Source organism: Pelodiscus sinensis, chromosome 1, assembly GCF_049634645.1.
Source record: "Pelodiscus sinensis isolate JC-2024 chromosome 1, ASM4963464v1, whole genome shotgun sequence".
Lineage (NCBI taxonomy): Eukaryota > Metazoa > Chordata > Testudines > Trionychidae > Pelodiscus > Pelodiscus sinensis.
In genome coordinates this window covers 96932835-96959403 of record NC_134711.1, presented here as the reverse complement: position 1 = coordinate 96959403, position 26569 = coordinate 96932835, and the positions used below count along the sequence as shown (strand labels likewise).

The 26569-nt window shown below is 44.2% G+C and overlaps 1 protein-coding gene across 4 annotated transcripts in view; it reads left to right on the top strand.

The window, feature by feature from the left end:
* The first annotated feature begins 3518 nt into the window (after positions 1-3518).
* TCP11L2 (t-complex 11 like 2) overlaps positions 3519-26569 on the top strand; it is a 30316-nt gene continuing 7265 nt past the window's right edge. Inside the window, exons 1-10 of one of the 4 annotated variants that reach the window (XM_075938445.1) lie at positions 3574-3671; positions 11179-11238; positions 13564-13732; positions 15271-15406; positions 16424-16544; positions 17170-17390; positions 20563-20699; positions 21485-21675; positions 24322-24503; positions 26379-26551. In XM_075938445.1, coding sequence (XP_075794560.1) covers positions 13597-13732; positions 15271-15406; positions 16424-16544; positions 17170-17390; positions 20563-20699; positions 21485-21675; positions 24322-24503; positions 26379-26551 — 1297 coding nt within the window. In that variant the 5' untranslated portion in view covers positions 3574-3671; positions 11179-11238; positions 13564-13596. Of the gene's footprint in view, positions 3672-4156; positions 4536-11178; positions 11239-13563; positions 13733-15270; positions 15407-16423; positions 16545-17169; positions 17391-20562; positions 20700-21484; positions 21676-24321; positions 24504-26378; positions 26552-26569 lie in introns of those variants that run through there. The other 3 variants (XM_014581064.3, XM_075938455.1, XM_006137991.4) reach the window with 3 other exon arrangements.

Sequence of the window (26569 nt, the reverse complement as noted above, 5' to 3'; positions counted from 1 at the left end):
GCAGAAGCCCAGCTCTATCCCTCCCCCATCTAACTCACCTGGCCCAGTGTAGTTAGGGGGAGCAACTATTGGTAACAGCAAGATGGAGTATGCTTGTGTGTGTGTGTGTGTGTGTGTGTGTGCGCGCGTGCACGCATGAGTGTAATGTATCATATGCATATGATAATGTTGATTGATCTATGTATGTTCAGTAAATGTGGTGTGTTGCCTTATCCCCCAAAAAAGATCCTGTGTGCTTCTTTTAAGCACAACATGTTGAGCTATCACAATACAAATAATAAATTTCAGCTGAGCCTGTCAAGTCTCTATAGGAACTGGATGTTTTTATTTTCTTGTAAGAGATATTATCTATTGTTTGTTTTTAATACTCTACAAAAATGAGAAACTAATAATTGTAAAGTATCAGAGGGGTAGCCGTGTTTGTCTGGATCTGCAAAAGCGGCGAGGAGTGCTGTGGCACCTTATAGACTAACAGATGTATTGAAGCATAAACTTCCGTAGGCAAAGACCCACATGAGCATCTGACAAAGTGGATCTTTGCCCACAAAAACTTATGCTCCAATACATGTGTTAGTCTATAAGGTGCCACAGGACTCTTTGTTGCTAATAATTGTAAATAACGCTAATTTAAAAGAAATAAATGATAATCCTGGAAGACAAAAATGGAGAGTCCTCAAATGGCTAAACATTACAAAGGGACTTCTCTCTGGATCTTTTCACTAAAAGACAGCATCCCTGAGGTGGTTGTATCCCAATGAGATGCAAAACTAGGAGTAAATAAACAAGCATGCATTATTCTTCCTTGTGGAAGTCATCAGATTAGGCTATTTAATGTAATCCCATCTAATATCTCTGAGTGATGGACCCCCCATAGGCAAGATTGACATGTGGGATGCAGCTCTTGGAAAAATAAACACTTATTCAACCAGGGGGCTAGCAATCACAGCATGAATGATCTCCTTCCACACTGTGGCTATGTCTACACTGCAGACTTCTTGCATACGAACGGCCATTTTTGCACAAAAACTTGTGGAGCGTCCACACTACAAGCCCGTTCTTGCACAAGAAAATTTACAATAGATCATCAGAAGAGAGGGCTTTTTGCACAAGAGTTATTCCTCTCCCCATGAGGAATAAGCCTTTTTGTGCAAGAGCTCTTGCACAAAAAGGCTAGTGTGGACGGGAAAGAGGTTTCTTGTGCAGGAAACCCCTATGTCTAAAATGGGCATCAGAGCTTTATTGCGCAAGAGCATGTCCACACTGCCATGGATGCTCTTGCACAAAAACACATGGCAGTGTGGACATGCTCTTGTGCAAGAACTTTTTTGTGCAAGAACTCTTGCACAAAAAAGTTCTTGTACAAGAAGCCTGCAATGTAGACATAGCCTTTCAGTACTTATTCATCAGTTTTCTTTAGCAGAACTTGTGTTAATGTGAAGGTACTGCAGGCATCAAGCATTGCTATTTTATTATTTGCACTGTGGTAGTGCCTGGGAGCCCCAATATGCACTAGATCCTGGTGTTCTAGGAGCTGTACAAACAGAACAAAAAGACAATCCTGTCTCCAAAAGCATTTACAATTTAATAGAAGGTAATACAACCTTCATCACATGTACTGCTTGTCAGGTGTGCTAATGCTAATGGAATTATTTCACAATGAGGAAAGAAGAGCTATGTATAACAAGGACATGCCAGTTATGATTTATTCCCATGAGCTACTTAGTACAGAAAGATGACGGCTAGTTTTTTTTGCTTCCCATAAGTGGAGATCACATTGCACATGGCTCAGGAATTTTTAGCAAGAAGCAAGGTGACCACTGTTACTAATAACTAATTGAACCTTGCAGTCCTTGTGCTTCATTGCTGAAGTCCAAACAACTGTAAGAATAGCTACACTAATGAGTCTTCATTTCCTTATCACATTCCATTGGCGGAGCTCAATGGACTGAGCAACCCCTACAACACTATAGCAGCTAGCAAGGTGCGTGAGTAAACAGAGGCTGTGAGTGACTGAGCTAAGGCCCAAAACAAGAAAATGGCAGATGTGCAAACAAAATCTTGATGTTCTCGTTAGCCAGTTTGTTACCCAATGTAAAGTAAATAAAAGGACAGGTTAAAAAATCCTGCCTCTTTAAATACAAATTTCCTTCCTAACGACAGCGTGGCGTGTTGGAAACAAACTTCTTTTACAACCACTTTCCTTTGCATTGTATAAAGTGGAGCTGTGTATATTTAATGGAGCTTCACTCTTGGCGGTAAGGCTGTCCAGGTCCCTGGTGGGTCCCGTGTCAGAGGAAGAGTGGGGAGTAACTGCACCTACAATAGTACCCAAACACAGCGTGCAAATGTAAGGCTGTTTCTATTCTCCTTAGTGCAAAGATTTTGCAAACTGGGGAAGTGGATATTGGGGAGAATGGCTGAGGGATTCCCTGGAGGGAAAATTGGGGTAGTGGCATTAGAAAATATGTTGTAGTATGGGGAGAAAATGGGAGTACTTAAAACCATTAATCAAAATGGTAAAATCTGTATATGATAGAAACCACTTCATGCCATGGGGTCCTGTACCCCTGAATGGGGGAGAATGTTGGGGTCAAAGGCAATGGATGGAGGGTGAGGCAGAATGGGACGGTTTGTGTGAGCATGGAGGAGTCAACAGGGCAGTGGATTATTGTGCAGAGGATGAGGGAGGGTATCTGGGGTGGGGAGTAGTGTATGGAGGTGGAGGTACTGGAACAATGTGCATAGTGTGGATGCTGAGCCACTGAACAAAAGTGTAAACCCTGAATATGATGGAAACCACTTTAAGATTTGGAGCCAGAGGTTTGATGGGGGAGGGTATCCGGGTTAGGATGGGAATAGGAGCATGCGGGATTCTGAGGGTATCAGGGTGGGGGAGCACATAAATGGGGAAGTCAGCGCTGGTGGAGGCGGGGAGGGCATGGGGGTGTGGGAGAGGATGGATGGGAGTAGGATGGGGGAAGGTGAGGGTATGGAGCGGGGCGCAGATGAATGGGAGGACGATGGGGGATTCAGTAACGGGCTGAGGATGGGGGAGAGTATCAGGTGGAGGGAGGGGCAGTGAAGGGGGATGGATGAGGAGCACATGGAGGGTGGGGGGGGCAGGTTCCGGGCCGGGGGCGGGGGGGGGTACCCGAGCCGGAAGATGGATGGGGATGCCGGGGGGGGTACCGAGGAGGGCAGCAGGGTGATTCCCCTCCCCCACTTTGGCCGTAGCGCCCCCTCAGCCGGAGCCGCGGGGGGGGGGGGGGGGGCGAGCCGGGGAGCGCGCACTGACCCAGCCCTTCCGTAAACACCGTCCAGCCCTTCCCCCTCCTGCCCGGACGGTTCCATTCTGCCCACAGGGGGACATCTACCCCCATGGAACAGAAATAATCCCAGAACCGCGGGCTGGCAGAGCGGAGGGGGAGGGGGTCCTGCCTCTCTCCGCTTATTCGGACTCTCCAGGCTGAGCCCCGGGTGACTGAGCAGAGCGACCCACAAAGGGTTAACCTGCCACAATCTCTCCCCCCCTCCCCCCGCCTCTCGGGGCGGGATGGAAGCGCCCAAGGAGTTACTCCTCGCCTCGGAGAAGTGTCTAGTGGGGGAGGGGGGTTTAAAGCCCCGGCAGCGCCGACAGCTGAGCGGCAGCGCGAGACAGCTCGGGCCCCACGGTGAGCGCCCCCCCCCACACACACACACACCCCCCGGGGCTGCCCCTGCGGGGGCCGCGGGAGCGGCCGGGCCTCTGCGGGGGGGACCTGGTTTTGCTCCCCCCGGTGCGGGCGGGGGGCTGGGTTTGGGGTCTGGGCAGAGGCTGCTCCAGGAAGGCGGCCGAGTCCCTTGTGGGGGCGGCGGCGGGGGGGGGGGGGGGTCGCTGATGCCAGCGCCCGTGTTTGTAAACAAGCCCCCGCTCGCCCCTTGGCGGGGCGCTCCTCGCCCCTCCCCCCGGTGTGGGGGCGCTGGCAGTGGCCGGGGCGCGGTGGCGGGGGGGGGGGGGGGGGTTGCGGGGTTTCTCGCCCCCGCGCCCGGGGCTCCTTTGGCAGCGCTGCTTGTTGTGCTGGGCGCCTGCCAAAGCCCCGGCCCGAGGAGCTGCCACAAGCGCGGCGGGGGGAGGTGCCTGGGCAGGGAGGGGTGGAGCCGTGGGGCGGGGGGAGGAGGCGTTACGGGAGGCCGGAGCTGTGGGGCATCTGGCAGGGGGGCCGGGAAGAGCCGCGGGCCCATGGCTTGTGCGTGGGGCCGAGCTGCTCCTGCCCGGTGCCCGCGGGACTCTGTGCCCAGAGGCTGGCAGCCTGCCCGCTGCAGAAAGGTCAGCGACGTGCCTGCGGGACACAGCACCGCGGCCCGCCCTGCCCTCTCAGGACGGCTTCGAAGCGGGACAGCCCCGTTGGCCTCCTGCCTGCTAAAGATGCTTTCAGAAACTGGCAGCTGTTAAGCAGTGGAAAGCATTTTGTTACCCCTGCAGAGGTCAGTGCTCCCTAGGCAGAGAAGCGGCCTCCATCCCTTCAGAGGGCAAGGAGCACACACTTGGAAATGAGGTACCCTAGCAGAATGGTTTTCAACTTGTGACCTTGGCGGAGGGCGGGGTTGGATGGGGTTGTCTGCACACCATATCTAAGGTTTCTAAAGGCATCTCCATTTGAAAATGTTTAGGGGGTCAGCAAATGAAGGGGGGGGGGATGAAAATCAGTGCCTTAGCCAAGCTCTGTTGAAACTGACATAGTCCTCATAGTTGTGTTGACAATTCTGTGAACACTAAGCGCATGTCTTGCTTTGAAAAACAAAACTTGGCAGTAGATTCTGGATAGAAAAGCAAGATGGGGCTATAGACAGTTTCCTTTACTCTTGCAAAGAACAACAGGGTTCAGTAACCGGTATAGACTTTGGAGACATAAATGTACTTGTACATCAACCATCATCATACTTCAGACTATAGCTAATTGGTCCTTTTATGTAAATTCACCTTCTAACAATAAAGACACCATAGGCTTGAAGAAATCTAACAGTATAAATCTGTGAAAGTCAACATTGGATTCCTTCCTGAGAAAATGGCCACATCTTTATCTTATGGATGGTTTTCTATGTTAGATTTTAAACTTAAATTATCACAGTCATATCTGAGCACCTTCTAATAGTATGGTAAGCAATGTGGCTACACATCTATCATTTGTTGATTGTTCTCTCATTTGTTCCCCAGAGGTAGAAATGTGTGGATTGTCTTGTAAATATATAGTTTTGTTGTTTGTGTGTGTGTGTGTGTATTTGTATTTGAGAAGGCAAGGTCAAAGAAATGTCTTTCATTTGGAGGAGAGAGTGCTGCTTTTAGTGCTTATATATAAATAAATCCTGATGGAGTTAGTTCCATGGTCTCAGACCTCCCCCCCCCCCCCCCCCCCCCCCCCCCCCCCCCCCCCCCAGAGAGGGTAGTCTTGTACACAGACAAGCTTTATTTTTATTGCTTCAAGTTTCACTGTGCCAAAGGAATTAAGCTGTTCCAGAGCTTTTAACAGTCTTTTGGATATTCCTTGTCCTCGTAAGAAACATGTAAAAATCTCAGGAGAATATTTGCATGCTTTGTAGATTTATAAATAGTTTTTGACTCAGTCTAGCATCCGGGAAGGAACTTTAAATTGCTGCACTGTAAAACTGGTAGAAAGCCACATAGCCTAATTATAATATCCATGTGTAATCCATGTAGCACAGGCTAAAAATAAGCATGCTACTAAAGGCCCTCATGGGGGGGAAAATAAGGGGAGTAAAACAGGGTGTTAACTCAGGTCAAACCTTTTAACATGTTAGTGACTGTACCAATAAGATTGGTAAATCATAAAATTTAGGGCAGGTCTACACTTGAAGCACTATATTGGTGCCACTGCAGCATGTCTGCTGAAGAGCCACTATGCCAAAGGGAGAATGCTCTCTTGTTGGCATAATTATTCTGCCTCTATGAGAGGTGGAAGCTAGGTTGGCGGGGAAGCTAGGTTGGCAGGAAAGCATCTTCTGCCAACATAGCCCAGATATGTGCTAGGTACATGTTCACATCCCTGAGTATACAGTTGACCGATGAGCCTGGGCTGATCAGTTAATCCTCTTGGTTACATGTAGCCCTCCGCCCCTTCCCCTCTCCTCCTCCCCCACTCTCCAATGCTGCTGCCTCTGTATTAAAAGCCGGCTCCCATTCCTCTCCTCTCTGCAGCATTTTAGCAGTTACATGTTTACACAAATATATACATTTTAACATCTCTAGTATGTGGATAGCACTTAGGTCACTGTCACTTGCATTGCTCACGGGGTGTCCTTTTCACACTTTTGAGTGATGCAAGTTAGTTTGATATAAGCAATGATGTAGACCTGTCCTAAGTTTTTTTTTCTCCCAGTGGGAATCCTATCTATGCAATTGTACCATCATCTAGACCAGATGGCAGCTCATTAAGTGAAAATGGAAAATGATTTTCATTTCAAAAGCCTGAAAACAAACTCAACTGCTGTTTAAAAAAAAAAAAAAAGAAAAGAAAACTGAGTATGTCCTGAATGATATACGTACTTGGCCCTCAAAATACATTGCAAGGAGCTTAGACTGCCTATAAAAGCAATGCCAAAAAAACCCCACCCTCTTCCAATTTGCACAATCAACTACTAGATTAATTCAACCCTGCAGTGTAACTATTTCTGAAACATAATACTATAATTCAATACATTTTATTAAGTAGAAGTGCAGTCTAGAGCCCAATTTTAGCAGTTAACTATACTTCTGGGGACAGGCTCTGTAAAACATCAGCAAACAACTACTACATGTATGCTTCCCCCATACGCCTAACAATGACTGCAGAGTAGAGCTACTGCTTTCCTCTTTCTAGTGTCATGTCAGCTAACAGCAAATTTGCTTTGCACCTCAAGCTTGTGGAGGGTATCTAAAAACACAAAATCCAGCTGAAAGTAAGATTCATGCCTGCATATTGTGACTCAGCATGCACAACAGCAATCATCCTAACAAGTAACATGATCTGTACCATCCCCTATAAAAATACTCAAGACATGGATCAACACACAAAAGTGTCTGGAAAGAACAAATAAACAGTCTAGATTATTGAAGATCACTGGACAGAACTCTCTTGTGGGCAAACTACCTTGCTACGCTGAATGTACAAAGCTAAGATGGATACTTGCCAGTTACATGTTCGGTGGCCACAGATTGGAAGATGGGAAGTGTATAAAACATGCTCTAACTCAAAAAAAGAACCTTTATAAAGATGGCTTTCTCTTTTCCAATCTCCAAAATATGAGGGAGCACAAGAGTTTTGCTGGATTAATCAGGGATAATAAACATTTTATATACAAAATTGGTGAGTTAAAACTGAGTGCACAACTTGGGGGGGAAAAAAGGAGACAGCATTGCAGAGGAATGATCATGCTGCATAACAACCTACCTCTGCATCGAGAGTGCCCCCTAATGTTAATGGATACAAGGTGTATATGTATTAGATACATGTAAAAAATGTGTAGCCCTCCCCTGAGCAGTCTTCTATAATTACCTCTGACAAATACCTAAGGTGTCTTTGTTACTGTGCAAAGGCGTATCTGTTGGATAAACTATTTTAAAAAGTACTGAATTTTGTATTTCCAGTTTCTGCTTATTATGCTGGGGGGGGGGGGGGGTACACTTACTGTCTGGTGCACCTGTTGTTGTGAAAATGTACCAGTAATGTCCGGTACCACAGAATTAAGATCTGTGAAGAATACATTTTCCCTACCATTTCCTCAGCTCCCTAAGAATTTCACTAAGAAATAAATCTGTGTATCAGAGGTCATGGTACTCTTTTTCCTGTGTCCTCTTATGTTGGGCTGTTGGAGTTCATAATTAAAAACTTGTGAACAATTACATCAGCAAAATGAAGTGTTCTCTTTTTTTTTCAGCAGAAGCATGTGTATTCATGCAAAAAATAGGTGTTTAGTCTTTAGTCACTTCAAGGTACATAGATGTGTGCATATCAGTAGAGCCCAAGAAGGGAATGGGCATAGAGAGTAGATTAATTTCTCATCCTATGAATGTGGACCTTCCAGCTTGCTGCTAAAGCATGTAGTGTCATTGCAAGCTTCCCCAACATCTGTTCAGTCTTTTATTTTTGGGATAGGCTTCAGGTCTGCTAGGCGCTTATTCACGACGGTTAAATGCACTCACCATTGAGAGGTAATGCTTATAATGAATAACTTATATGTTGTGAGGAACTGGTGGTTTTTTTTTTTTTTTTTTTTTTTTTTTATATGCATGGAATATACGCTGTGTGTCAGCACTTGTCAAACCCCTCCTCTTGGCCACACATCAGATGGAGCTGCTAGATCCTGTGTGTTTTAAACCTCCAGTCTGAAAAGAATCTATCTATTGCTCCTAGTTTGGGGTACAGATCTATCTGACACCCCTTCTGAGAGCTCAGAGTATGTGATCAACTGCTGAGTCCATGGAACTGAACCAGTACTGGCCCATCAGACGTCCCTTCCCTACTCCCGCCCAATAGCTCAAATACCTACTTTTCCATAACTGCACATGAAGGAGTGAGCCTACTGGGTTACCTCGTCAAGAGGGACATAGACTGTGTCCACACAAAGATTAAAAAACCCATGGCTGGCCTGGGTCAGCTGACTTGGGCTCATGGTGCTCAGGCTCTGGGGCTGAAAAAAGGGCTATGTAGACATTTAGGCTTAGGCTGGGGCCCAAGCTCTGGACCCTTTGAGGGCGGAAGACCACAAACTTAGACTATAGCCCGAGTCTGAATATCTGCACGGGATCATCTTTTAAAAAAAAAAAAAAAAAAAAAAAAAAGACTTGTGAGCCCAAGTTGATTCATCTGGTAAGCTGCAGCCATGCTGTGAGTCTTATGTTCCCATAGGTATGTCCACACAGGGATAAAAGAATGGTTCATCTAGCTTAGTGTCCTGTCTTCTGACAGTGGCTGGTACCTAATGCATCACAGGAAATAAACAGAACAAGGAAATTACCAAGTGATCTTTCCCTGTTAGCCAGTCCCAGCTTTGGCAAGTGATAAGGTGTAACGGATGCAGGATTCTAACATACCTATGCAAAAATAATAAACCCTTCATACATTCACATGCTTTAGTTTCTTCACCGCTCTGGAATGCCCACTGGGCTGTGGTAAATCATTTAGGGCCTCGTTTCTCAAAATGTGGATCCCGACCCCCCCCCCCCCCGGGGGGGTCATGAGCAAGTTGGAGGGGGGTCGCAAGCAACTTGGGGGGGGGGGAGGGTTGTGGTATCACAAAGTTTGAGAACCCCTGCTTTAGGGCCATCTAGTACCTTTCTGTAGCAGTATATTGTGTGTGTTCTGAAATGTGGAGCTTTTCTCCAGCTTGCCTACTCTGACCTTAGGTGTTTTATCTTCTTACCCTGTCCTGCTCAAACTTCCTGTCCACCTTTTTGTTTTAGTAACTGACCACGGCTCTACCCAACTGCAGACCAACTTGGCCAAACTGGTTTCCCAGCCTTGGGATATTCCATGGCATAATTATTGTGAGGTCATAGTTTTAATGGCTGTGCTATGTACTCCTGGTTGTTCTCAGTCAAGTGTATACCCTGCTTGAGTTTGTTTGCGATGGTGGATATATAGAGATATTTGTGATAAAGCTATTTCCACGGCCACAATTTTATAATATCAACCAGAATTCATTTGTTATATAGAGGCTTCATCTTTATCATCAGTCTGAGCCCTACTTTCCAACAATAAATCCTGTGTATGTGTTTGTATTCTTTTGTTCTCTACAGATGCTGTGAATTTTAGAAAAGTGGTGATTGTGGGTAAAATAACTTATAACAGTGGTCCCCAACGCAGCGCCCGTAGGTGCCATGGTACCTGCTGGGGCATTTATGTGCGCCTGCCGAATGATCTGGGCCAGCCTTGTCCCGGTTGCGCGGTACGTGCGCGGTGCTGGCCCCGGAGCGCGCGGCGCATGCGCAACCCCGCCCCTGGACGTGCAGCATGTAAGCGGCTCCTCCCCTGGGCGCCCCAAAAGGTTGGGTACCACTGTCTTATAGTATCATGTTCTGATATTCGATACTTTGGAAGCTACTTGTGGGTATGGCTCTCTACGTGTGCTGTAGACCCTGAAATATGATGATGTATTCCTGCTCCCAACAGCGACATCAGATTTTAAAATGTGCCATGCAGATTCTTTAAATAGAACCATATTTGGAGTGCTATGCTCTCTTTTGAGGGATGGGGCTGAATGACATTGATTAAGGAATCTGGAGCCCTTCATTTCTGTGATAGGAATGAATCAAAACAAATAACCTAGTTAGTGACTTTTAGTAGGTTTTAGATTTCAAGTCCAGAAGAGCCCACTCTGATCATCTTGTCTAGACTCCTGCATAACACAGAACAGTAATTCATGTATCATACCCACAAATAAAATGTCCACAAGAAACTTCTAAGGTCTTGAATTCCTCGTCTCCCATCCAAAGAAATACTCCTACCTTGGCTCCACAATGCTGTGCTGACATCTGTTCTTTCTGATTTGTGAATGAGCTGGTGCCCAAAAAGCAATTTAAGCAGTGGATAGTTGCCCACACTAAACTCCTACAAGCTAATTCTGCTGTTGGGTATTCTCAATGTGAGACAGTGGGTTGAATAGGCATAGAAGACAAGTTGCCCTTTAGCCTTTAGACATGGCCTTTTGAGGTGAAGAGTTAAAATAGCAAGGACACTTGCACTGCCAAAAACTGTTCAGGTATAAATTGAGTCCATTACTTTTCTTAATCACTAAACTAACTTAACAGTTTGCAAAGAACTAGTCTAGTTGGTGTTGCTGATTCAGTAGATCTCCTTTTCTTCTGAGACAAAATGGTGTGAGGTAGCCTCTCATATTAGAAGTCTCTAACAGTGGGCATGAAGTATTCCATTGCACTTTATGCAAGAATAGCTGTGGCAGTGTTGGTGTCCTGCCCAGCTTCCATTTAGAGTAATTGCACAGGCTATCTACTTACAACTGGATATGGAATTAAACCAAAGTATTTACTTCCTATCCTAAGTCTGTTTAAAGTTTGAAACACGCTGATATGTAGCAGCTCGCAGATCCCTTCATTTGAAAAATGCTGCTATATGCCATACATGTAATAACTTTTTTTTGTTCTTGTTTTGCTTATTTCCCCCACCCTTCCCCATCTCATCCCAGGGAAAGACTCTTCCAGCTGAACACAATTATTAGTCTCATTCTGTGGCTTGCTTCTTTTAGGTGAGTCCTTCCACATTGCAAGATCTGTGGATAAATTTGAATGTCTTCCATCCTAGAGTCATAGAATACTAGAACTGGAAGGGACCTCAAGAAGTCATCAAGTCCTGTCCCTTGCCCTCACAGTGGGACCAAGCACCATCTAGATCATCCCTGACAGATGCTTATATAACCTGCTCTTAAATATCTCAAGTCTAGGCAATTTATTCCAGTGTTAAACCACCCTGACAGGAAGTTTTTCCTAATATCCAACCTAAACCTCCCTTGCAGCTATTTAAGCCCATTATTTTGTGTCCTATCATTAGAGGTCAAGGAGAACTTTTTTTTTTCCTCCTCCCTCCTTCCTTCTTGTAACACCCTTTTCAGTACTTCAAAACAACTAACCTGTCCCCTCTCAGTCTTCTTTTTGCTAAACTAAATAAACCCAATTCTTTCAATCTTTCCTCATAGGACATGTTTCTAGATCTTTAATCATTTTTGTAGCTCTTCTCTAGACTTTCTCCACATTTTTCTTGAAATGTGGTGCCCAGCACTGAGCACAATACTCCAACTGAGGCCTAATCAGCACAGAGTAGAGCAGAAGAATGACTTCCCGTGTCTTGCTCACAACACTCCTGGTAACACATCCCAGAATCACGTTTGCTTTTTTTTTTTCCCCCCTCAACAACGTCACACTGACTCATATTTAACTTGTGGTCCACTATGGCCCCCAGATCCTTTTTTGCAGTACTCCATCCTAGATAGTCGCTCCCCATTTTGTATGTATGAAATTGATTGTTCCTTAAGTGGAGTACTTTGCATTTGTCCTTATTAGACCTCATCATATTTACCTCAGACCATTTCTCCAGTTTGTCCAGATAATTTTGAATTATGACCCTATCCTCCAAAGCACTTGCAACCCCTCCCAGCTTGGTATCGACAAACTTAATACATGTACTCTCTATGCCAATATCTAAATCACTGATGAAGATGATGAACAAAATCAGTTCCAAAACTGACCCCCTGTAGAACTCTACTTCTTATGCCCTTCCAGCATGACTGTGAACCATTACTAACAGCTCTCTGGGAACAATTATTCAGCCAGTTATGCACCCACCTTATAAGTAGCCTTGTAGGATGTGTTAGTTCCCTCTCTCCCTAAAAAGATAGTTGCTGCCCCTGCTTCTGGAACTGTGGTCTCTTTGGGTGCATCTACACAGCAAGCTTATTTTGCGGCAGGCTTCCCTAATGTAGATATAGTATCTCGATTTAGAGCCCCAGGAGGCACTGGAGAGGAATAACTTAGAATGGCCCTGGTGAGGAGCTATTTCAACATAGCAGCAGTGGAGCATCCACACCTCTCCCCTCTCGCCTCCCCCCCCCCCCCCCCCCCTCCAAGAGCTTTTTCAGAAGAGGCATTATTCCTTGTGGAATGAGCTTTACCAACATTGGAAAAAAACCTCCATTATTTTGATTTTTCTTTTGAAATAATGCAGTTGCTGTGTGGACGCTAGTATTGTTTTTTCTAGAGTAACAGCCATTATTCCAGAAGAATGGCGCAGTGTAGACATACCCTTTGCGGGTAGGGCGGCCAACAGACTACGCCTGGTCTTGAGCAAGCTGGGGCAAAGGTGGCTCCTGTCCCCCAGAATAGGTAGGGCCTTCGGTGGAAGGGGCAGGGCTGAGGGCTAATATTCCCCAACCCACCCTTAAGCACCACCTGGGGGTGGTGATTCAACCCCTTCGGGGCTCTAACAGTGATTCCAAGGGCCTGGGGCTCTGAACGCTGCCGCTATTGGCTCCAGGGCAGCTGCCTCCTTTGGCACCTTCCCCCTTTCCTCTTCTCCCTTCCCAGCATTGTCTTTGTGGGAGAAAGGGATTGTGTGGTATCCTTTTCTAACCAAGTACAGAAACTAAGATGCCTTCAGAGTTCTATTCTGCATCTATATTCATCAGTAGGGATAGTGCTTTAAGGAGTACCTTTAAAGAGCTTGGGAGCTCTGCTTCCGATGCACCTGACAGCACGATACCCTTTGTGTAAAGAGTAGATTAAGGCATGGTGCTGCTGACATTCATTTTTAAGAAGACATCTAAGTGCTATTGCACCAAACCCAAAACAGCATTTTCTTGCCAAATTGAAAGTTTAATTTTTAGGACTTTCTCAATCCTAAACATCTTCCTTACGCACTTAACTTCACAAATCCACTAAACTTCATAACGCATTTATAAAGTAGGCAACATGTAACAGTCAATTCTCATAACATTCAAATATTGCTGCTTTTGTAAATAAGTCTTTCAAAAATAAAAAGTGCTAATAAATGTTGATCATGTACAATTATTTCTTTCCAGGTTCTGTTACTGTACCAAGTGAAGTGATTCAGAATGCCCCTCAATGATGACCAGAACAGTGATTTTGATTCTTCAAGGCTGTCTGAAAGCACAGCTTCTTCCAGTGACTCTGAATATTCAAGGCAGAGTTTTACTAGTGACTCTTCAAGCAAACCCAGCTCCCCAGCTTGTAAGCAGATTTAACTTGTACAATATATTGGCTATATTTCTGTATTTTCCTGGGTGTCCCATGCATTGAGTGGGACTTGGGTTTTGTAACTGGTGCTTAGAGAGTGTTAGTAGGAAAGCACAGCTTGTTTGGATTGGCACAGACCCAAGAGGTATGGCTTGCCATCATGAAACACAAGCAGATTCTCAGAATACATGCAGGAGTTGTTACTATTCTATTCTTAAAAGATAACCAAAATTTGCCTGCCAGAGCATTCTTGTCTTGGATTATTCTGGCTTTGGCTTATAGGTCACAAAATAGTACCATTCTGTCCAACCAGCAAATGTTGCACAATGTGTAAAGGATGTGATTGCCTTCATTTGATCTTTACATTTAAGAATTACGCAATCAAATAGCGTTGTTACGTTTTTTCACTGAGCAGTAATATGTCAAAACACAAAATAGAAATGTGAAGAAGCAAGTTATTTTGAATGATTCATGAGATTAAATACTACCTTACAAGTAATAGTATTTGATGTAGAGAACTTCACTGACCTTAACAAATGTTTTTAGTATGTATGAGTTTGTCAAACAGTAAACTTGTTAATGGAACTGAAAGTTTGTATTTAGAACAGGGAATATACCATGTCTCTCTTCTCAAGCACGCTTTCCAAATATGAAAAGTAAACAAGTTTATTTTAGAAACTTTGTATACTTTGTGAGCAATTAAGCCTTCTTTCAAAGAAGAGTGTGTACATAATTTGGTATTCTGTATTATGTCATTTACTACATAAGCTCTTTAATAAGAGACATGATTAGTGGGTCAAAGACATTGTGGCATATGCTTTGGAACAAAAGCTGCATATCTCAAAGTAATGAGTTCAGACTGTGCTTACAGTGATTTATGGAGAGAAATGCATCAGTTTACTCAGTAATGCGTATAGTCTGCCCATATTTATTCTTATTTATTTTGACTGCTATGTAAAACCTGCCAGCCCAAAACTCTGTGCAATCTGTTATATATTGGGTCCCACATTTTAAAGTCAAAGGGATATGTTAGCCAAAATAGCAAATTAAACTGCTGCACTTCAAACTATGCAATGAGAGTCTTATACCTTCCAAGGATGAGCTGTTAGGACAGTGGTCCCCAACCATTTGAGGTTGCTGGGTGCCAGAGGGCGTGGCTGTTCGCCCGCGGGGCGCCAGGGGGCGGCCCCCCTACCCGAAGGGCCGCGGGGCGCCCGGGGGCGGCGCTCATCGTGCGCCATGTGCCCGGGGCCAGGCCAGCCCCGAGCACTTGGCAGGCGCATACAAATGCCCCCGCGGGCACCGTGTTGGGGACCACGGTGTTAGGACATTCGCTTACCAGGTCATTTTAAGGAGATTCAGAGAACTCCCAGTCTAGTTAGCTTCTCATAAATCAGTGTCCAGTTAATAGGAAATAAATGTCATGCCCAATTACTATTTGCATGACTGCTTTTAGCAGTCTAATCCCTCTTTTAAAATTTGAACTTCCCAACAACTGACTTGTGACCCACATTTCCTTTCTTTCATTACAGCAACAAGCCCTCCAAAAACTGTTACATTTGATGAACTGATGGCTGCTGCAAGAAACTTGTCAAATTTGACTCTAGCTCATGAAATTGCTGTAAATGAAAACTTTCACATGGAACATGTAGACCTCCCACGGAACAGGTAAGTTAGAGAGTCTTTATAATTTTTTCAGAAATTGATATGGGGGTATGTGTGTGTGCACAAAGGAAGTAGGACTGAAGGTGCACAACCTGTCAAGATGTTTCAGACTTTACCAGGAACTGTCAAGACTGGAACATTGTGGCACAAGTGCTTCAATTTAGTAGGACTAACATACAGTACCTTCTTCTCCTAGGGCATGTGATGCTCTGATTTATTTATAAAGGAGGGGATATGTAAGCAATGTGGTATGCACTCCACTTTTGGACTCTACCTTTTAATGTTTCTTTCCAATCCTAAGACTTCTGGGAAGGACATAGTGGGGGATAAAGTTGTACTACTGCAGTGTATGTGACATATATGCCTTTTAGCTATACAGTTTACTCAGAAGTTCAAATGCTGTGTATGCTCATTTAAGTAATGAACACCGTACTCATGCTGCTCCACGTGCAAAAAGATTTATGCTGCTCCATGTGCTAAAAGTCTTCTGGGAAGTTGGAGAAATAGAATAATAACTTGCATACCTAGTTTAGACTATAGTGAGAATGTTCAGAGATGTAAAAAATGGCTCAGTATCACAGCCAGATTACAATAATACAATGGGATTGTTATTGAAAACAAGTTAGGGTTCTTGTTTTATACACATAACAAAAATACTTCTCCCAAAACATGTTGTTCAATAGTACCAGGCTAGTGGAATTGGCTTAATACAGAGGTGGGATAAATGTCTTTTATAGCCAAATACTGAATTTCTAGCATCATGTTCTGCAATATCAGGATTTTCCTAGAAACATTTCATTTTAATTTGTAATTCTACTTAGTTTCCGGATGGTGTTTACTTGTGGTGCAAGTATGATATAGTTGCAGATATAGATCTTCCAGTTAGCAAATATGATGATGGCTCTCCACCCAGTCACTGGACTGATTTAAAAGATTGTGTATATGGATATTTTTTTTTCCCCTCCAACTTTGTTCTCTTCTTTAAATCCTTTTGTGCACATTGACTTTTTTTTCTTGCAGTTTGGAGGGTAGAGTGAAACAAATTGTACATAAGGCATTCTGGGATCTTTTGGAGTCAGAACTGAATGAAGATCCTCCAGAATATGATCATGCTATCAAGCTCTTTGAAGAAATTAAGGAGGCAAGTTGGTCTTTTACCCCCTTCATGCCACAAAAGTCTTGTGTTGACATCTTAGACCCCAGTCCTGCAAATGACTTCATGTGGAGCTGTGATGCAGTACTAAAGTATGCTTATAATATAAAGCTACACATAAGTTTACCAAATAGGATCAAGATCTTCCCTTATTACTGGAAATCCAGATAGTAAAACATTAATCTTTTAGAAAAGACGTAAGGGTATGCCACCCATTTTAAGGTTACATTGGTCTTGGCCAGCAATCTAGTAAAGCTGTCTTCACCAGCTTCATGGATCTGTATGTTGTACCCTTTTTCCCATCCTGCTAAGTAAAACAGCCTTCTCAACTTGTTGATTTGCAGTCAGGTTCTACCATTTATCTTTATGTTCTTCAAAAAGCTTCTTTCATATCATCACACACATATAGTTGTGACTATTTTCTTCCACTATTTGATCTGAGGAAGTGGGTCTGGCCCACGAAAGCTCATCACCTAATAAACCATCTTGTTAGTCTTTAAAGTGCTACATAGTCCTGTATTTTGTTTCACTTATGAGGAACTTACTGGTCTTATATTATTGCACTTATTAATATGTCTTGTGCGGTTTTTTTGCTTTTGTTTTTGAACTTTAGACTCTTCTGTCATTTTTGACTCCTGGAGCAAACAGGATTCGAAACCAAATCTGTGAAGTACTGGATGCAGATCTTTTAAGACAGCAGGTCGAGCATAATGCTGTTGATGTTCTTGGGCTTGCTAACTATGTAATCAACACTATGGGAAAATTATGTGCTCCAATAAGAGATGATGATATAAAACAATTAAAAGCAACTGGCAATATTGTAGAGTTGTTGAGGTTGGTGTTTGGCTACTTTTAAAATTGTTTGTTTGTTTAGAAAATACACTTGAACCTCTGTGAACCTCTGTACTCTATGTATCCCTAATTCCGGAACAACTGTGGTAGGAAGGAGGAAGCAGCTCTGCATGCTGCCACTCCTCCTCTTCCCAACTGGGAGCTTGGCAGCACAGCAACACACTTCCTCTGCAGCTTTTCCACTCCTAACGCGGCAGGGGGCGGTGTCTGGGAGTGGCATGAGGTGCAGAGCCATGTGTGCTCTCAAGAGCAGGTGCCAGGTAAGCACCTCCTGTCCAGACCCTGCCATGCCCTCTCTGGCCCTGCAACAGTTAATCCAGCATTAAATTGGAATAGTAGGCTAAGCTAAGAAACTGCTTAAATACTTTCATTTGAAAGAGCCATAGGTCTAGGTCAACAGTAAAGTTGCGTAACCTGATTCTTAATCTAAGAGTTCTAATTGTTTTGAGGTTTTTGGACAAGATTTTTTTTTTAAAGGCATATGTTAAAATGTTGTCAGACCCTGAAAATTGTCACTGTTTTTAAAAACAAAACAAAGCCTCACACAGTTTCATGTGTGTTATGTGTTTCTATATCAAACTTGTTTATTCTTACAAGTTAAAAGATGCGTGAGTATTCTTGTTTAGAACTGACAGAGTGCAGGGAGGAGAATGTACACTCCATTTGGAATATGAAATTGAAACTCAATTCTTCCTGGTTGCACTATTCCCTCTAGTAAAGACTTCCCTATTTAAAGTTTGACTGACAAATCTGGATTAGTCTCAGATGTATTAGCTCTGTAATATGAAAAATAGCTTATTGCTTGATTGTTTTTGCTATTGCTTAGGCATGCTTACAGGGAGTAAAGTAGTTGAGTAGGAGGGAATGAGGTGTTTGAGTTGCTAGACTTTTACATTTCAGTTTGTTTGGGCTGTGATAGGTTTTTGAAGAAACACTTCTGTTGTTGGCCTGTGGCACTCCTTTCTTGATCATGCAACATCTTTGTCCTACTTTTTGTAATTTGCACAAAATATCTCAATACATTACTTCCCTCTCCAAGATGCTTGGGGATATAAACTACCATGAAAGTAATTGCAATGCCAACAGACTTTCTAGGCAAAGTGAAAGGGGGAGTTGTCTGACTTGTTTTTGAAGCACTTTGCAGATAAGACTATTCACGTTGGCTACGTCTAGACTGGCCCCTAATTCTGGAAAAGTCATGCAAAGCAGGTAAGTCAGAATAGGGAAATCCGCGGGGGATTTAAATATCCCCTGCGGGATTTAAATAAACATGTCCGCCGCTTTTTTCCGGCTTGGGGAAAAGCTGGGAAAAAAGCGTCTAGACTGGCGCGATCCTCCGGAATAAAGCCCTTTTCCGGAGGATCTCTTATTCCTACTTGAAAGTACTTTATTCCGGAGGATCGCGCCAGTCTAGACGCTTTTTTCCGGCTTTTCCCCAAGCCAGGAAAAAAGCGGCGGACATGTTTATTTAAATCCCCCGCGGATTTCCCTATTCTGACTTACCTGCTTTGCATGACTTAGGCATATAGTCTGACTTGGACTCTAACTGTCCTGTAAGTGGAGTACGTAATATATTGAGCACATCACCTAGTTGGTTTTCTTTGGCTCAGTTTCAGCTTTTGCAGACTGAGGATGTGGACAGGGTGCTTGGAGAGGTGTGACCAACCACGTGCTCGCTTGACTTCTGACCTTTATGGCTTATTAAATCAAGCGGAGAAGGGATGACTGGTTGGGCCCAGGGTATTATTAATGCTTCTTTTAGATTCAAGACGGTTCCCACCACCTTGAAAAAGGCAGTGATAAAACGATTCCTTAAGAAGCCTTCCTTGGACCCACACGATTGGAATAATTATCGCCCAGTTGCTAATATTCCCTTCCGAGGCAAGGTACTCAAGCGGGAAGTGGCATTACAAATCTAAGATTTCTTGGAGGAAATGGATTATCTAGATCCATTTCAGTCTGGCTTTAGGCCTTGTTTTGGAACACCAAACTGCTTTGGTTACCCACGGGGGGAGTGCAGCCCTGTTGATTCTCTTGGTTCTCTCAGCGGCTTCTGATATTATTGACCATCATTTACTTCTGGAGCACCTGGAGGAGTTGGGTATTGGAGGCACTGTTTCGTGATGGTCCCAATCTTACCTATCAGGAAGTTTTCAGAAGGTGGAGGTAGGGGGCATGCTGCTCTACCCTCATATATATTTTTTTTTTTTCAGGAAGAACAGCTCTTGCGCAAGAGGGGGTTGTTGCGCAAATAGGAGCTATCTATGCAGTTCCTTTTTGTGCAAAAGCCTCTTGGGCAAAAGTGGATGTTAATTAATTATACAAATGAAGCATGCCCATATTCCACACCATGCTTTATTTGCATAAGCTTTTCCGCAAGGCTACAGTGTAGCCATAGCCATGGAGCTAAGGTTAACATCTACTTTGAGCATGGCCTTCTCAGCCTTTGCCCCCAAACTATGGAATTCTCTTCCCAGGGACATTCACCTGGTGCCAACGCTGGCACTGTTTTGGCACCAGGTTAAAGCCACCCTTTTTATGAACGCTTTTACTGGTGCTTGAGTTTGTGAGTGTGTGCGCACACCCTCCTCCAGAGGTGTCTTAGCAGGCTTTATGCCCTCCCACTTTTGGAGTTTTGTGTATTATTCTAATTTATAGTGTGTTTAAAAAAATTTGTAAGCCACTTTGAATATTTTAAATAGAGAGGAAGGGTAAAAATATTTTAAATTAATAAGGGGCTGGGGCTTGGGTGGACAGGGCAAGGCTGAGACTAGCCTTCCCTATGCAATCCCCATGCATGCTGCACCTAACCTAGGCAGCCCTCAGCACTGCCTGGTGTGTGCCACATAGGGCTCCAGCAGCAATTTTAAAGGGTGCAGGGATCCAGCCGCCGCCGCTGCTGCTGTAATGGCAGGAAGCTCTGGGCCCTTTTGAACCACTGGACCCCAGAGCAATTGCCCCCTCTTCCCAGCCTCTGTGTAGGCAGGCCTGTGTGCCAATACTTTCTCTTCAGTTACTTGGAGCTTGTTCTCTAAGGTGAAAGGACTACAAAACAAATCAAAGATATGTACATGAACTTGTGCTCTTGAAGAACAGCCTGTTGTACGTCTTGAAACTTCAAAATGTTGCACTGTAACTTTGTCTTTGCTTTCAGACAAATATTCCACGTTCTGGATCTCATGAAAATGGATATGGTTAATTATACAATTCAAAATCTTAGACCACAGCTTCAGCGTAACTTAGTCGACTACGAAAGAACAAAATTCCAAGAAATTCTTGAAGAAACACCAAGTATGTATTATGATGTTTTCAGTTAATAAGATAAAGTAGAAACCATTAAAGCCAACCTTTCACTCTGTTGTTATAGACATCTGTTGAGCAGGACAACTGGGGGAAAATATGACCATCATACTTTTGTATGATAACTAACAGTTGTGAAATGCTGACTTTTTATTGGTTGTTGCTGTTGTAAATGCATAAGACAACACCAAAATGATAGTTTGTGAGGAACTGGTTCCTGCAATCAAAGCATTTGATATCTGATTAAAACAGTTTTGCATATGTTGGGCTCAATTTTATCTTGCAGTATATGGAACCATTATCTTGTGCTGGCCTTTCCAGAATACATGCCGTTGCATGGTGTGTAATTGGTAGTAGGCAGAATCAAATCCAAAATGAAACGTAGTACATCAAACACTACTCCCGAAAATAAATGTTTAAATATTGTGAAGGTACAAATGACTCTTGTGCAGAGTAAAGATAATGCAGTTAAACCACTGTTGAGACATTTCGGATGAGGAAGGAAAACTGATTACATTGATGGTTGATTCTCTAGTCTTGCTGAAGATTCAGATAACTGTTTTAAATCTTGCTTATGCCTCCAGTGCAGCTAGTCTGTGAGGTTTTATAACCTGCTCAGAAGCACCAGCTGGTCACCACTGACTTAACAGTCCATTGCAGTGTATTTATAGATCAGAAATGGAGCTGTCGTATTCACTTAAGTTACTTGTCAGTATACTTGTACAACTTTGTGTCCATGTATAATAAACCCATGTGGAACTTTTGTTATCATTTAGGTGCTCTGGATCTAACAACAGAGTGGATAAAGGAGTCAATAAAAGATGAGTTGTTGTCTGTTTCTTGTGAAACCACTTCATCCCCTGGTGCTATTGGTAGTTCTAAACCAAATCTCAGTCCTACTCTGGTGCTAAACAATGGCTACTTGAAACTGTTGCAATGGGATTATCAGAAAAAAGCAATTCCAGAGGTAAGAAGCGAATTCTTATGATTCTTCTTAAATTATCCCAAGTGCTTCAAAACTTACTCTCCATTCTAACTGCATGAAAGTGCTGGTTCTGCCATTGTACTGATAGTGACACCAGAAGTCATGGAACTCTCCTGTAGGACTTCTCTTGCCAAATAATTCCACAAATGTCCTGGTTTTATTGTGATCGGGCGGTCCCACCAGCACTGAATTTGCCAGACCAGGGGAGGTCAAGGCTCCCTGCCAGTTGTTGGCCCTGCTCCTTACCACAGGCCCACTGCCCCCAGTCTGCTGTGGCTGTACTCCCTGCCCGGGACTAGACTATACTCCCCAGCACACTGACCGTGGCTAGAGCTACACTCTTGCTGGCCTGGGCTGGGTTCCTGGGTGCCAGCCCTGTTGTCTCAGGCCCAGGCGGGGCTATGCTCCACTATGCTGGCCTTAGCCAGGGCTATCAGCCCTTGCTGGTCCTGTTGCCTCTGGCCCAGGTGCACTCCCAGCCATGCTGGACACATCCAGGGCTGTGCTGCTAACCCCTGCTGGTTGGGGCTATGATCCTGGCTGCTGATCTCACGGCCTCTGGCAGGCTGTGCTCCCCATTATGCCAGCCCCACAGATGCCAGGGGTGCACTCCCAGATGGGGCTGTGCTCCCCACCCTGCCGGTCCCACTACTGCCAGGGCTGTACTCCCCGCCACCAGCCCAGCCCCTGAACTTTGCTAACCTAGTCCTGGCTGGAAATGTCCATGGTCCTGCTGGATCAGAGTCCTGATTTTTTTTTTTAAGAGGTTCAAACTGTAGAAGAGCACATTCCTGGTAAGGAAAAAGGAATAAGGGATCTTTCGGAAAAGGCTTTATTTTCCAAAAGATCCCTGTCTAGACTGGCGCTTTTTTCCAGCAAAGCGCCGAGCCGGAGAAAAGCAGCAGCCATGTTTATGCAAATGAAGCTAGGGGGATTTAAATCCCCGCTTCATTTGCAATTGTGATGTGTCTAATTTGCATCCCTTTTGTGGAAAAGGGATGCAGTCTAAACACAGCCTAACTGCGATAAGAGCAGACTAATATTAATGGCTAAAGAATCTTCTCCAAGGTTGACTTAATAGGACAGCAGCTCACATTATGAATGATCTCCTTGCCATGGACAAAGGCAGTGCATCTGTTCTGATATAACTGGACTTTTCTGTAGCATTTAAGGCATTTGCCCAAGGAATCCTGCTGTTCTGCCAGGAATAGATAGTATTAGCAGGGACCTGCTAGTAAGAATTGGTCATTCCCCTGAGGCCATATATAGAATCCAGACTGGCACCTGGTCTGCCATCTGGAGATTCCGCAGGGGCGGGGGAATCAATCCTGTTCAACTATATGAACCTGCAAATGATGCCTAGCTCAATGAAGTGTATCATTAGGGATGGTTTTATCTACCTGCTAGCTATCTAACTACTTGGCTGAGAAGATCAATGAATGAAGACCAGTTGGCAGCAATTAAACCTAGAAAGTGATGCTGGTGGGCACTTTCTAACTCAATAATGTCACTTTGGAGGACATTTGCTGTTAGATGGTGAAGCATTTGCAGCATCTATATTCACCTGAATAGTTCATAGTTTCTGAATATCCTTATTCCCAGAGCAGTAAAAAATGCCCTTTTCCATCTGAAAGACAGTGGATGAGGCTATGCCTTTTATTGGACCAAGTTCTGTGCATGTGAGACAAGCTTTCAAGCTGCATAAAACACTTCCATCTAATGTTGGCAAGAAGACTGCTCTTCTTTCTGCCACATTTGTACTTAGCTCTCAAGTTCCATGCATATGTGGGCTATAGACTTGATTTGTCTTCATTCTCTTCTTATGAATGAAAACTGTAGCCTAGGTTTTGAAAACAGGAGTTAGTTTGGAACACTGCATTCAGTTGTTCATCATTGCAGGCTACAAAGAGTACATGAACCCAGTGTTCTGCTCTGTGACTGACTGGCTCCCTGTTCCATACTGGGTCACAGTCAAGATTTTAGTGCCCATCTTCTACCCATGTATCTCATTGGTCTAAGTTCCTTGAATGACCAGCTCAGCCTGTTTAATCACCCTCTCTCATGACAGCTACATTCTGCTGCAGTGATGGTACCATTATCTTCAGTGGTGAAATATCTCTGTAACAGGTAACAGTTCAGAGATATGCGTCCTGTTAACTTGGAATTCTCTGCAAGAGATTAGAACTTTCAGAGAAAATGGCCAACCCACTACTTTGATTCATAGTGCATTATTATGGGATTCTTATCTTTAAAAAAGAGTTTGGCTGGATTCCTCCTGCTTTCCTATCTTGACTGCAGAAAAAAGCAATATGCAACTCTGGCTCTCTTTACTTGCTATAAAATGGCAAGAGTGAGGGTAGGACTCATCCGTAAACTTTTCTATTTCTTGATTATTTAAAAAAAATCTTCATTAAAAATTATGTATTTTTAAAACAACCGTCTAATACGATATACGTAAAAGGATTGGCTGTAATTACTGTGAATTTTGTGACTTATGAATGTAGCTGAAAATTTAAGTAATGTTGCATGAAAATAGCTTCTGCTCTATCCCCCTCAAATTAATGCCCAAACAAGTATCTTAAGTCTCAGTTGGTATCACTAACATAATCAATGCTATTCTAATTCTAGACATTAGTAACGGATGAAGTTCGTCTTCAGAAGTTGAAGGAGAAGCTGAATGCACTCCAGATTATAGCCTGTGTATCTCTTATAACTAGCAATATGGTGGGCGCATCTATTGTGAGCTTACCTGACTTTGCTGACAAATTAAAAAGGATTTCAGCTGTTCTCCTGGAGGGAATGAACAAAGAGTAAGTTCTTTTTTTCTAACTTTTTTTCTCTCCTTAAAGGAAAAAGGCCAAGTGGCTCTTAATAAACTTTACTGGTTTTTTTTGTTTGTTTTTTTTTAAGGAAATGGTTAAAATGTTGTATAGCCTGTGCACCTTGTTACTGCTGTGATTATACCTGATAGTAATAATCTGTTACGTATCACATGTATACTAGTGCAAACAGTTGCCTAAAAACTGTATACAGGCAGTCCCCGGGTTACGTACAGGATATGGACTGTAGGTTTGTTCTTAAGTTGAATCTGTATGTAAGTCGGAACTGGCGTCCAGATTCAGCCACTGCTGAAACTGACCAGCGGCTGACTACAGGAATCCCAAGGCAGAGTTGCTCTGCCCTGGGCTTCCTGGAATCAGCCGCTGATCAGTTTCAGCTGCGGCTGAATCTGGACGCCAGTTCCGACTTACATACAGATTCAACTTAAGAACCCCAGGCGTCCCCAAGTCAGCTGCTGCTGAAACTGATCAGCGGCTGATTCCAGGAAGCCCGGGGCAGAGCAACTCTGCCTTGGGCTTCCTGTAGTCAGCGCTGGTCGGTTTCAGCCGTGGCTGACTTGGGGACACCTGGGGCAGAGCAGCTGGGGTGCTGCTGGGTTACTCCAGTAGCGCTGCTCCTCGGCGTTGCTGGACCAACCCGGCACCATCCCAGCTGCTCTACCCCAGGTGTCCTGATTCAGCAGCTGGGGTGCTGCCGGGTTGGTCCAGTAGCGCCCAGAGCGGCGCTGCGGGACCAACTGGCAGTGCCCCAGCTGCTCTACCACAGGCGTCTGGAGAAAAGCCTGGTCTGCTGGGGGGAAGGGGGGTGTACTAGCTGTGCCGCCCCTCCCCCCTCCCTCCCCAGCAGACCAGGGAGACCCAGGCGGCAGACGGAGACGCACCGCGGTCCCGCCGCCTGGGTCCTCCACGGCTTTGCTCCACGTCTCCCTGGTCTGCTGGTCTGCTGGAGACCAGCAGACCAGGGAGATGCGGAGCAAAGCCGCGGAGCACGTGGGCAGCAGGACAGCCCAGACGCGCCGTGGCTGTCCCGCTGCCGGCGTCCTCAGAGGCTTTGCTCCCTGTCTCCCACGTGGAGCAAACCCCGTTCGTAACTGCAGATCCGACATAAGTCGGATCCACGTAACTCGGGGACTGCCTGTATAGTTTAATCTTTTTTTTACAATGTGTTCTGAAAATCTGACCCCAAATTCGGTGCATAATGCTGAAAGTCCTTCATTTATGCACCATTCAGGTCAGCATAGACAGTAGCAGCGTGACCTTCATCATTTTGCTCTACTTGAGCCTTTCACATTGTTCATTCAATCCCTGATTCCTCTTCTGCGACTGCTGCTAGTGTTACAAATTGTGGTGATAGTGATTTGTCTGTGTTGTGGACACTGCTCTGTATGAACTGGCATTAAGAATAGAAACTTGGTTCACACATGACACCAAACAGCTGTTCGGGTGTAACAAGACTGTCAGTTATTACTTGGGCAATTTGAACTGTGGAATAAGGTTCCTAAAAGTATATTTAAATATTTTCCTGGATTGGGAACACAGTATTTAAGTGCATGTTTAACTTTGAGCGCACACATTAGTCTTAGTGAAGTGAATAGAATTCAATCATATGAGCAGTCCTTACTCTTCTCCTCCCTCACATCCCTGCCAATGGAATCTGCTCTTGTGAGATGCACATCTTCAGGATATCCAAAAAATCTGACCGTTTGCAAAAAACCACTTGGCTCTCTTACATTATTGGAAATGATTAATTTAAAAAGAAAATGGGACAGGATGTTGAAAGAGCTATCCGATGGAATAAGAACTGTTGCAATTAAATGCAAAAACTTTTTTTTTTTTTCTTTTCAGAGCATTTGATTTGAAGGAAGCTCTGAACGCAATAGGTGTTCAGATTTGCAGTGAAGTGAACAGGTCCCTGTCTGAGAGAGGATTTCCCACTCTCAATATGGAAATTCAAAACAGCCTAATAGGTCAGATCTGTAGCATTGTAGAAGAAGATAATCCTATCAGCTTCCTGATTGGTTAGTATAATTTATGTG